Raw genomic sequence first — 12,026 nt, 5'->3', positions numbered from 1 at the left:
GGGCGCGGAGGGGCGGGGCCGGGCGTGCCGGGGGCGGGGCCGGGCACGGAGGGGCGGGACCAGGAGCGGAGAGGTGGGACCAGGCGTGCCGGGGGCGGGCCCAAGCACCGAGGGGCGGGCCAGGCACGGACGGGCGGGGCCGGGTGTGCCGGGGGCGGGGCCGGGCGCGGAGGGGCGGGAACAGGCGCCGAGGGGCGGGGCCGGGCACGGAGGGGCGGGGCCAGGCGTGCCGGGGGCGGGGCCAAGGGCCGAGAGGCGGGGCCGGCGGCGCTGTCCGGTGCTGAAGCCGCGGCAGCGCTGGGAGCGCGGGGAGGAGCGGCCGCCATGGACTGAGCGCCGCCGACATGGGGCCGCCGCTCGCGCTCCTGCTGCTGCTGCTGCTGCTGCTGCCGCGCGCCCCGCCCGCCGCCCCCGCGCCCGCGCCCCGCGCCCGGCCGCTCCCGGGGCTGCTCGGTGAGTGGGGCCGGGGTCGGGGTCGCGGCGGCGGAGGGGCGCCGTGTGGCTGAGGGGAGCGGGGGAGGGGCGCCTGACGGGCGCGGGCGCGCTGCTGGGGGAGGGGGCGGGGTGGGGGACGGGAGGGTGGGGGAGGGGCGGGCGGGGCGGGGGCGCCCAGCGAGCGGCGCGGGGGCGCGGGCGCGGCGGCGGGCGCGCGCTCTGCGGGGGCGCCCCCGCGTGTCCGCGCCGCGTGTCCCCCCGCGCGGCCTCCCCCGCGCCTCGCGGTCGCGCAGGCGTCTCCCCGAGTTGAGTGGGGGGCGGCGGGGCGCGGGGAGGGCCGGGCCACCGCCCCGCGGCCTGCGACGCGCGCCCGCCTTGCTGTTGGGGAGGGTCGGTAGAGGAGGGTCCGCGGGCGCCGGCCCCGGGCCCCTGAGGAGCGCCTGCCGCGGGGCTGCAGGCAGAGCCGGCCCGGGCCTCGCCCCGCCGCCCCCCGGGCGCCGCCGTCCCCGAGACCGGGGACTGCCGACACAGGTGGGCACGGCCGCCCCAGGTCCCGGGCCCCGAGCGCCGCCCTGGCTTTTCTGGGCGCACACGCAGCCCCGGTCTGCGGACAGCGAGCACGGGGAAGGCCAGCGCCACCCGGGCGGAGGTCCTCGCCTGCCCGAGGAGGTCCTGGGGGGAACAGCGCCTCTGGTCCCTGCCCCTGGCGTCCTGTCGTCCAGCCACTTCCGGGCCCAGGTGAGCCTGCCCTGCTGAGCCCCGCCCGGGAGGCTCGGGGACCCTGCTCAATCTGCCTTGACCTCCAGGACCTTGCCCCAGAGCAGCCACAGAGGCCTGGCTGTGTGCTGGTCAGCTTTCGCTGGGCTGTGCTCCTTCCTTAATCTGGCCGGAACTGGCATGTCACCTCCTGTGAGAGCTGTTTGCTCAGCTTGCCAGACGCCGCCCTCCCCACACACACGGTCAGGGAGAACCAGGGTCAGCTGACACTGGCCACTCGGTGTTCCAGGGAGGGCAGTTTCCATGGGATGAAGGCGAGGCTGGTCCTCGACTATTCTCTTTCCATTGTAACTGCCCATTCATCGCAAGCTGAAAATCTCTACCACTTTCAGAAATGGTAGAGAAAGGAGGAGGGAGGGGGTGGCTCAGGGAGGGAGCAAAGGAAAACCCAAAGGCAGACATAAGTGAACAGAAGAGAATTGCTACCCTGCCCGGGACAGCATGGCCCAGCACAGCAGTGGTGTTCTGCTGCCAACGAAGTTGACTTGTCTCGTTAAGGAGCCTGATTCCCGCTCTGTCCTTGGTGTGCTTCTAGGGAGCCTCCTGAACGCAGTCTTGGTATGGGTCAACTGTAGGAGCCCAGACCCTTTTGAACTGTCTCAGGGACTCCAGCTGATCGGTGTAGCCTGCTGGATCCCGGAATGATTGGACACTACCTTGGCGGGGTGCACAGATAGCCAGATGGAAGTGTTGTCTTCCCACTGGGGGACCCAGCCTGGGGCTGCATGTAGCCATGCCTACCCACACACACTCCCAATGTCCTGTGCACTCAGCCTTCTATCCTGCACCGTCCTAACCCAGGGGATGCTGCTGTGTCCTCAAGGTTCACATACACGGTCTCCAGATGGTGCAGGGGGACCATGGTCACCCATGAAAGGCATATGCTGCCATTTTTCTCTTTCTCAGCTGTCTGGATCTTGTAAATAATGGTCAAAGCAACTGCAGTGTTCCAAATAATGATGGACAAGGAAAGATGTACCCAGAGACCATAGATCTGGTCCCACCCATGTCACTTATACCTATTTATTTATTTAACTGTTAACGCTCAACTTTAGGTTAAGGTCTATAGAACACATGGTTCAAGGCGATACACATTTTTCCTCCTCATTTGAGTCTACAGTTGCAGCTTAGAATCAGTGGTCAAATGTCACAAAGACCCGAGGCCAGCTCTTTCTGCAGAGGATGCCGTGCCTTGAATTAAGGGCCTTTTCACATTTAGACAGTGAAGGAGCTCTCGTTGAAATGAGCCACGTGCCACAGTCCACAGCGACAGCTGGCAGCACCTCAGTGACAGTGGACATCTCAATTCTCCCTTTCCTCTCCCTTCAATCACGTCAGCCTCCTGACCTTCAGCACCTGTTCTGCCCGTGTCTTTCTGGTGCAGAAGGCTCCCTTATGGCATACGGTGGTCTATTATTGATGACACGGTGATCAGAGGTGCATGGGGCAGGAATCAAGCACCCCTTCTCAGGGATCTGACTCAACTCTGCTTGTGGCCAGAACACCACTGCTGTCAGGTAGCGCTGTCCTGGGCAGCTTAGCGATTCTCTTCTGTCTTTGGGTTTTCTTTCTTCCTCGCTCTGCCGTTCTCTGTGATTTTAGGACATCCTTTTGTTCGGGTGCTCAGTACTTTTTCCATTATGCTGCTGTGAACTTCAGCCTTTTGTCTTTAAATCATTCTTCAGTTATAGGGAGGCTAGTTTGTGAACCTGCTCTGGCAGCCCCCACATTTAAAGGCAGTCATACATTTTAAAGATCTTCCTTTTTTGCTAAAGAAACACGAATTTCATTTGCTAAAGGACAGAATCCACATTTAGTGCAAATTAGCTTGGAGAATCCAAAGTCAGACCTACCTGGCTTTGAAGATGGGCGCCTGTTTCTTTTTCTCCTTTGTTTTTTCCTCTCGATTTGCCCACACGTATTTTTCATTCACCAGTGAGCCCACACAGAGCTGAGGAGAGAGCTGCCAGGAGCAGTCGGCGTGCTTTGTCACCTAGATGGCATGATGTTTATTTTTAAATCAAAGCATTCTTTCTGCCACAAAAGCACAAATCCATCTTTGCTTCTTGGGGTCCGGAGCTGTTGGTTTTGCCACTTGTATGGTGGTGAGCAGCCTGCCCCTCCCCCAAGCGAGAGCCCCGCTGCCTGCTGCCTTCTCTCCAGCTGCGAGCCTTTTCTCTGCCGGTGGTTTCCTCCTCCTCCTGCTCTGGCCCTTCAGCCCCAGGTGCTGATTGGTGTCCCTGTGCAGCGGGACTAGGGCGCAAGGAGAACCCCCGGCTTCTGGGAGAGAGAAGTGCCGACAGTGGGCGCCCCCACAGATGCAGGGGCGTGGGGTGGGATGGTGGTGTGGCTGTCTCCCGTGTCCAGAGATGGCAGTTAAATGTATCGGGCTCCGGAGGAACGCGCAGGGAATGAACGCGGTTCTCAGATGGCTTCCTCTCTGTGCGAAGCTCAGCTGTGCATCTCGGCGGCTCCATCTCTCCTTTTAAACGCTCATCTGGTTTCGCACCTGGTTAGCAAGATCCTTGTCTGTGTGCGCGCCAGGGAGGTGCGGGGGTGATCGCAGTCCGTCCAGCCCTCGTTCTCCTTTCCGCGGTGGTGGTGCTGGGCCCCACTGACAATTCCTGGATGTCGTGAAATGTGCAGGCTTGCTGGGGCCCAGCTTCCCCTGGGCTGGGGAAGGGCAGCAGGGGGTCCACAGCTCAGGCAGGGTGCAGCCCCGGGTTCATTGTCCCGGGGCACGTGGTTTGATGAGTTCTGTGGCAATCGTTGGTTCTTTTACATGATAGTTTCTGCATTCTGAGTTTATTTTGTGCTGTGTGTTACATGTAGTACTAACTTGCAAATGCAGTTATTCACCCCTTTTCTTAGGATTTTTGGAAGGGTTAGGGACATGGAGTGAGGTAGTGATGTATGGGGAGACGGGGTCAGCTGAGCTGCCATTACACATGGTCTTATTAAGATGGGCTTCCATTACCTCGATCTCTTTGAGCAGTACCTTAGAATTTCAAGATTTAAAAAAAAAAACATGTTTGTAATTAAATGCAACCTGAACTGAAAAGAACCCTCAGGCTTTGGGTGGCAGATATTTAAGATATGCCTGGGTATATGCAAATATTGCTAGTTTAAGGATGTTTTCTGGGTGGAGAGGCAGGAAAAAGCTTAAGGAGTGGGCGAGGCTTTCATCTAGATATGTGTCGGTAGATGGAGGCCTGGTGAGGCTCAGCTAGCTAAGAACCTATCTTATCTCTTCTGACTAGATGTTCCATTTCCCGAGAAAGCAAACAGTTGAATTCATGGCAGATAACCCTCTGTGCCATATAAAAGCACCTGGCAGCTGTTTTCACATTAGTCTAAATTGACCTTCATAAATGTAGACCCAGTTGGACTTATTTTTCACATTTTGGTTGACAGGAGGCCAGAAAACTGGAGAAGGAGAAAATAGTCAATGCTCTTTTCTGCTGGCTGGAAACAGAGCTTGTAGAAGGACGAAGGAAATTTTTTCTTTTAACTCGTGCCTTCTCTAACAGCTTGGCCACAGCCGCTATTTAAGTATCTAGGGCAGGAAGTGAAAAGAGGTGCGGTTCTCCTGGAAACACTTATGTTCACATATTAAGTAACATTTTTGTTTGTCAGCGTCCAAGCTGATAAGTGAGTGACTCCCATGTCAGTCTAAGAAACTGGACTTTGGACCTGGAAATGCTGACGTGTGAAACGTCAGGGTCCATCTGTCTTTAAAATGGCCCTCGTGTGAGATGTGGAGAAAGGAGAGCATTGAGGGTTTTCAGTGATGGCTTGGTGTTGACTCTCCTGTGTAGAGGTGGATGAGGGAGCGTTTGGTTCCCTTGTTTTGCCAGAGTATTGGCTGTAATTCAGAAAACGCAGGGACATGCTCTCTTAACCTCACGTGACTAGTAATGGTTCCCTTGAGGGCAGTTCAAGAGCGTGATGGGCTGGAGGAAATGAGCTAATGGTTATAAAACAGATTGGGGTGATTTCTCTCTCTATTAAATTAAAATTTATCACACTTGAAATCGAGTTTCTCTTTTGGTGTGTGTTCTGTGTACAGATTCAGTGACAGGCGGTAGGACAGTCCCGTAACCCCAGCTCTGCCCCACGCCTTCCCTCGGCAGCCCCTGCAGCACCCTGTGTGTGCTTATGTGTTCGCCCCAGAACAGCTCTGGTAGGCGCATGTTTCTGTCTGCGTCCCACAGGTGGAAGACTGAGGCCCAGGGTGGCTGAGAAGCACACTGTAGGACACCCGGTGCTGGGATTGCGTCCTGGGCTCTGGCCTCCTCCAGTGGCTGACCCCAGGATGGGTTAGGACCAGCCCTGAGGATGCCGGTCTTGGCAGACGAGCCTATGCGCCCTCAGAACCTGTCCCTCCAGTTCCCAAGAACAAGGACATCTGTGGGAGGGCGGTGATGTTCCAAACTGGGTTTTGTTCTGGATGTCGGGTTCAATTATCTGGTTGGCCTTTCGGAGGGAATTTTGATGTTTAGAAATGGACGACTTGTTTTTAGACATCTAGCCTTCCCAAGATGGCAGGAGTGCAGTGCCACCATAGCATTCACAGATTCCTGTGTCCATGCGCTCTGCCCAGATGCCTGTCTGCTTCGATCAGATTTTTTGAATGTAGCAATACAAACACCGAAGAAGCTAGCTTTCACTTGAGACTCATCACAGCAAATAGTCTACTTCAGAGTAAGGGAGGAAGGAGGGGTTACTGTCACAAGGAAAAGTTAAGAGTGGTTCCATCTGACTAGACATTTAAAGTAGCAGACGGGTAAGGGAGGGTGCCTTCTGGTCATCCCTTATTCTTGCCTGAGGAGGTGAGTGAAGCTCCCCTTGTGTGATGTGGGCAGCCTGTCCGAGGTGGTTCTCAAGCCCAGTGTGCAGTGCCCAAATGTGCAGTACGAAGGATGCCTTTGGAAGTTTGTTTGGGGGAAGGAATTTTCAGAAGAAAAACTGACCTTGTTTCCAAAGGGGAAAGGACTTTACATTAATGGTGCAAGTCAATTCTGACTCCAACTGCGAAATATAGTCAACTCGTAAATGGACAGAGCAGCCCCTGAAGTTGGCCCTGGGAGGCTGATGCCTTTTCCATCTGGGGCTGTGGCTTTAATCCAGCTCAGAGCAGTGATTAACCTGAGGTGCGGCTGGAAGCCAGTTGAGCGATGTTCTCTGAAGTAGCTGGTATCTTGGTGGCACCACTGAAGCAGACCTGTGAGAGGAAGCACAGTGTCTCCGTGGCGGGTGGGAGCCAGGACGTGGCTGAAGAAGCAGCCTGAGCCGCGATCCGCCAGCCTTCCCACCCCGAGCCGTCTTCCATCCAGGAAAGGCTTGTTTGCTTGGTCAGTACTTCGGGTCTTCTTGAATCTCCTTTTCTGCTTTTGCCTGAGGCTGCTTTAGGCTGAGGTTCAGAGCACCATACTTGCATCTGAGTTAAGTGTTGTCTGAGCAAAACACGAGCAAGTACCAGGGTCAGTTCTGGGAGGCCAGGGCCCACCCTTGTGATTGGGCCTCCCTCCGCCTTGTAGCCACCTCACCAGGGTGTTCTGGTCCTTGACTCCATGACACGGCCAGTGTGGAAACCAGAGAGGAGTCTCACAGCTTCCAAACATGTGGTGGGGGCTGAGTGGACATGGGTCCATGACACAGGTCACATGAGAAAGGTTATCACTTCGGAGTGGGGTGGGCATGTTGATAGACTGAGAAGCTGCCTCATCTTTCTGTCGGCACTCACAGTGGGAGTCAAGAGAAATGGAGGACTTCACCTGAATCTCTGAGTTTATACCACGAGCAAAATACCCATTTTTTGTGTGTGTTTTCGAGAGGATTTTATGAGATGGTGGGAGAATTCTTGGTAACGGCAGTCCTACTTGTAGCCCTAGTTGTTTTTAGAAGCTGTAGGTTTCTCCAGCTTGGTCGCCTGACACAGTGGAATACTGTTATTATTGAAAACAGTGTTACTTTGCTGAGTCCAAGTCTCAGCCGAATTGAGTATTGAGGTTTTTTTAAAAACACATTACCATTTAAAATAGTAACATCAGAAATTCCCTGGTGGTCCAGCGGTTAGGACTCTGTACGTTTGCTTCTAAGGGCCTGGGTTTGATCCCTGGTCAGGGAACTAAGATCCCACAAGCCATGTGGTGCAGCCAAAAAAAAGGCAATATTATTTATGTTTTCTAATAAACATATTTAAAAATTTTCACTAGTTCAACTAAGTAGAATGCAGGCCTGATTATGCTGTAACGATGAGAAGCAGCAGTGGTGATAGCACGTCTGTAGCTTATGCCATCCCTTCAAAGAGCATCAGGCCCATAAATAAAAGAAAGAGGGCTGGATAATACTCATGTGGGTTTTACACATTTGAGTGTAAAGTGCACTAAAGAGAGACAGTACATTCCTTTTCCAAACGGTCAACACTTTCTTTTAAATAATGTCTAACTATTTGACTGACACTTGACAAATTAAAAAATCAGAGCACCTTCAGGGTATATTTGACATGTCTAGTTTGCACTGTTTTTGAGTGTCTGTGTTTTTGTATTATCTCCAAAGCGTAAACAGTATTTGATGATAGAGACCAAAGCCCTCGCGTGTCTTGTGGAAGCATTGGAGGGGTCACACCAGCACTTGGCACCTACGCGGGGCTCCCGAGGCCACTGTGGTCCACACCACTCACCTGGGCGGGTGTGAGGATGCCCCCAACCCGCTGGTGAAGATGGCCATGCTGGTGGGGGCGGGGTGCGGAGGCTCCCTGGCCCCAGGTCTGAGGACCACAGCGTCTCTCCGCGGGCCCCAGGCTCAGACCTTGATTTCCGACCGAGGGTGTGTGGGCCTGGCACCAGGCCCCCTCTGGGTCCAGTGGGCATTGCAGTCTGTCCCTCCAGCCTGTCTGTGTGGCTGCAGGAGGGAGCTAGCGAGCCTGGCCGGTTGCCTGCCCCTTACCTACAGTTTGAGGGGCGATTCGTGCGCCATGTTGGCAGGCCTGCCCCCTCCCTGGGCCGTTGGGTTCCTGCTGGGAGCGCTGCTGGGCTCTGGTCAGCGCCTCTTCCCCGCGGCGTGCGCCCTGCATTCACTCCTCCTCTCCCGCAGCCTTCCTCGTGGAGAAGGACGAGGGGTGGCATGCCCCTTCCTCCTGGTTTACTCAGGTTCTGGGCAGCAGTGGGGGTTTCTCTCCCCGCCCGCCTGTTACTGTCAGGGCCAGGCTCCCGCGCTGCGTGGGTGAGCGCATGTGGTGTGCGGTGGGGCTCTCCACCCCGGCCCCACCAGGGGAGGCCTGACTCTTGCGTGGTGGGCGGCCCCTCCCGGCCTCTCTGGCCCAGCCCAGCCCTGTCCTCGCCCAGAGGAACCGCAGCAGATGCTGGGGGGCAGAGGTGCGGGGCTGCCCCGCGGGAGCGGCTGGGGGCCTGGGGCCCTGTGCGCTGGGGCCTGAGCAGCAGGACTGCAAGCTCTCAGCCTCGGTGTGTGCTTGGCACCTGTGGCCTGGAACGTGCTTTAAAAGGGCTTTAGGCGGAGTGCAGGTGGAAGGGAGAGACGGCAGCATCAGAAGCCGAGGCGCCCATTCCTCGCAGCGCCGGAGCTGGGCTGGATGTCTCTCTGGTAGGGTGGCCCGGTGCCTGGCTGTGCAGGTCTTCCTGGAAGTGGCCCCGGCAGGCTTGGGTCTCCTGCTTGCTTGTGTCTTGTTTGGGGCAAGCACTCCAGAGGGCGCATCAGGTTCAGGTGCTGAAACCCCAGAGAGCTCTCTTACATGAGTTTGTCGTTGCTGAGAGTTTAAGTAGAAGGAACTATTTTGATGACTTCAGTAAAGAAACCCTCTTTAAATGAAAAGAATATTTTTCAGAATAAAGGTTAGATTCTCAGTCTGCTAAGAAGCAGTATCACTTCTTTCCTGATATCTGTGATCATTTCTAATGGTTCTGTATCCCTAACACATCATAATGAACTTAACTTTTAATTTGCCCTCATCATAGAGAATATGGGTGCACACATACAGGCCTGTAACCAGGACATGTAGCGGATATTGGCAGCGTGCTGAGAACCACTGTGTGGAATGCATCGGACAACTGCGTGTCTAGAGGAACAAACGGATGCGATATCAAAGGAGCAGCCTGGGCAGGGAAGCTCTGTTAGTAAAGAATACCGCACGTGGGTACGGGGTCAAGAGCGTGGGTGCTCAGCAGTGAGCTAGGCTCTGCTTAGTTGCATCTGTTCTATCTGAGGAGAAGCAGTTCTCAAAGAATATCTTGATTTAGCACTATCCTGAGCAGGTGAAAATGTGCAATCTGTTACAGGCAGAAACTTGGATATTTATATACACATGCCTATTCTTGTTCTCCAAAGGTGGTTTTGCTGTTTTTAAACATGCGCTTATTCATTAGGCTGCCGCGGGTCTTAGCTGTGGACCTTCACGCCTCAGGCGGGATCTTCTGTCGCGCAGACTCTGACTGTGCCTCCCAGGCCCGAGAGTGGCAGCATGTGGGCTTGTTAGTTGCTCCGCACCACAGGGATCTCGTTCCCTGACCAGGGATCGAACCCACGTCCCCTGCATTGCAAGGTGGATTCTTAACCACAGGACCATCAGGGAAATCCTTCTGAAGATTCTGAGGGAGTGAAATACAGATGTCAAACTAATTTTAGGGTTCCAAGAGACTACAGTATTGACATATCAGTATGTTATCAGAAGTCTGTTGGTGATGTTAAAAAGTGATATATTTAATTTGAATTGATACTGTTGAAGAATATGTTGCATTTGTTTAATGATTAAATGTTTTCCTTAGGAACTCTGAAAGAGCATCAGATATCCACTGTTATGTTTAAAGTCAAACGCTAGGAAAAAGGAGTGATCCAGATTGTTACAGGAGGTCTTACAGGAAACAAGATGTTTCACAATGATTGTAGGAGACTGAATGGGTACTAACTCCCAAATCAAAGCCTTAACTGGAGCGCTCCTGTCTGGGTGTGTGTTCCATGCGCTGTAATAGCTCCTCCAGGGTGTCACAAGGTGCTGCTTTGCTGTGTACAATAAGTGAGTAATGGAGAGTGTGTCCTCTGCAAACATAGAGGGTTCTTTCAAGTGTCCCCTTGATAGCGAGGCGTTGAGCTCCTCCACTGGCCCAGCGTCCTTCGCTGGGGTCTCGGCTGCTGTGGGGACATTTCTGGTTGTCTCAGCTCGGGTGGGAGGGGTGCTGCGAGGGTCTCCAGAGAAAGGGTTGGGATGTTGGACAGCCTACACCTGGTGCCCCCACCTCAGAGAACTGGCCAGACCCCCTGAGGAGCCCTGCTGCGGATGGGGCTTAGGAGGAGCTGCTGGCTGTGCGCTCACGTGCGGGGGAAGAGGCGGGCTGATAGGGCTGCAGGACAGCTCTAACAGAAAGAAACTTGCCTTCTCCCCACGGCCCTCCAGTTCTGCTGGGGTGACCGCGGACCACCCTCGAATCTGACTGTGTAGCTGTTCTGCGAGGAACCTCGCCTCATGGGCGTGGCCTGGACCCCGTGAATGTGCACACGTCGGTATGCGCATGCGCGCCCATGAATCTGCGGCTCAAATATGCTTCACTGAACTGATGCTTATTGTAAAATTAAAAAGTTAGAAAGAATGAGACAACGTTGTTGTTGTTCAGTAACTAAGTCGTGTCCTACTCTTTGCGACTCTATGGACTGCAGCACGTCCAGCTTCCCTGTCCATCACCAACTCCTGGAGCTTGCTCAAACTCATGTCCATTGAGTCTGTGATGCCATCCAACTGTCTCATCCTCTGTCGTCCCCTTCTCCTCCTGCCTTTAATCTTTCCCAGCATCAGGGTCTTTTCCATGAGTCAGTTCTTCGCATCAGGTGGCCAAAGTATTGGAGCTTCAGCTTCAGCATCAGCCCTTCCAATGAATATTCAGGGTTGATTTCCTTTAGGATTGACTAGTTTGATCTCCTTGTAGTCCAAGGGACTCTCAAGAGTCTTCTCCAACACCACAATTCAAAAGCATTAGTTTTCTGACACTCAGCCTTCTTAATGGTCCAACTCTCACATCTGTACATGACTATCGGAAAAACCATAGCTTTGACTAGATGGACCTTTGTTGGCAAAGTGATGGCTCTGCTTTTCAATACACTATCTAGGCTTGCCATAACTTTTCTTCCAAGGAGCAAGCGTCTTTTAATTTAATGGCTGCAGTCACCATCTGAAGTGATTTTGGAGTCCAAGGAAAAAGTCTGTCACTATTCCTATTGTTTCCCCATCTATTTGCCATGAAGTGATGAGACCAGATGTCATGATCTTAAGTTTTTTGCATGTTGAATTTTGAGCCAGCTTTTTCACTCTCCTCTTTAACCTTCTTCCAGAGGTTCCTCGTCACTCTCTGCCATGAGGGTGGTGTCATCCACATATCTGAGGTTATTGCTATTTCTCCTGGTGATCTTGATTCCAGCTTATGTGCTTCATGCAGCCTGACATTTCTCATGGTATATTCTGCATATAAGTTAAATAAACAGGGTAACAATATACAGACTCGATGTACTCCTTTCCCAGTTTGAACCAGTTCATTGTTCCATGTCTAGTTCTAACTTTTGCTTCTTGACCTGGATACAGGTTTCTCAGGAGGCAGGTCAGGTGGTCTGGTATTCCTTTATCTTTAAGAATTTTCCCCAGCTTGTTGTGATCCACACAGTCAAAGGCTTTAGCATAGTCAATGAAGCAGATGTTTTTCTGGAATTCTCTTGCTTTTTCTGTAACCTAGTGGATGTTGGCAATTTGATCTCTCGTTCCTCTGCCTTTTCTAAATCCAGCTTGAACATCTGGAGGTTCTTGGTTCATGTAC

General features: G+C 53.7%; 1 protein-coding gene across 1 annotated transcript in view; it reads left to right on the top strand.

Moving 5' to 3' along the window:
- Positions 1–312: 312 nt before the first annotated feature.
- The window catches only part of PTPRN2 (protein tyrosine phosphatase receptor type N2), a 638,480-nt gene continuing 626,766 nt past the window's right edge, over positions 313–12,026 (top strand). The window contains exon 1 of the mRNA XM_055421655.2: positions 313–453. Coding sequence (XP_055277630.2) covers positions 345–453 — 109 coding nt within the window. The 5' untranslated portion in view covers positions 313–344. The remainder of the gene's footprint in view (positions 454–12,026) is intronic.

The sequence above is a fragment of the Moschus berezovskii genome, chromosome 3 (assembly GCF_049115385.1).
Source record: "Moschus berezovskii isolate FMDL1 chromosome 3, NW_MosBer_1.0, whole genome shotgun sequence".
Classification (NCBI taxonomy): domain Eukaryota; kingdom Metazoa; phylum Chordata; class Mammalia; order Artiodactyla; family Moschidae; genus Moschus; species Moschus berezovskii.
The sequence above is the reverse complement of the archived record's forward strand: the minus strand, read 5'-3'. Positions and strand labels throughout refer to the sequence as shown.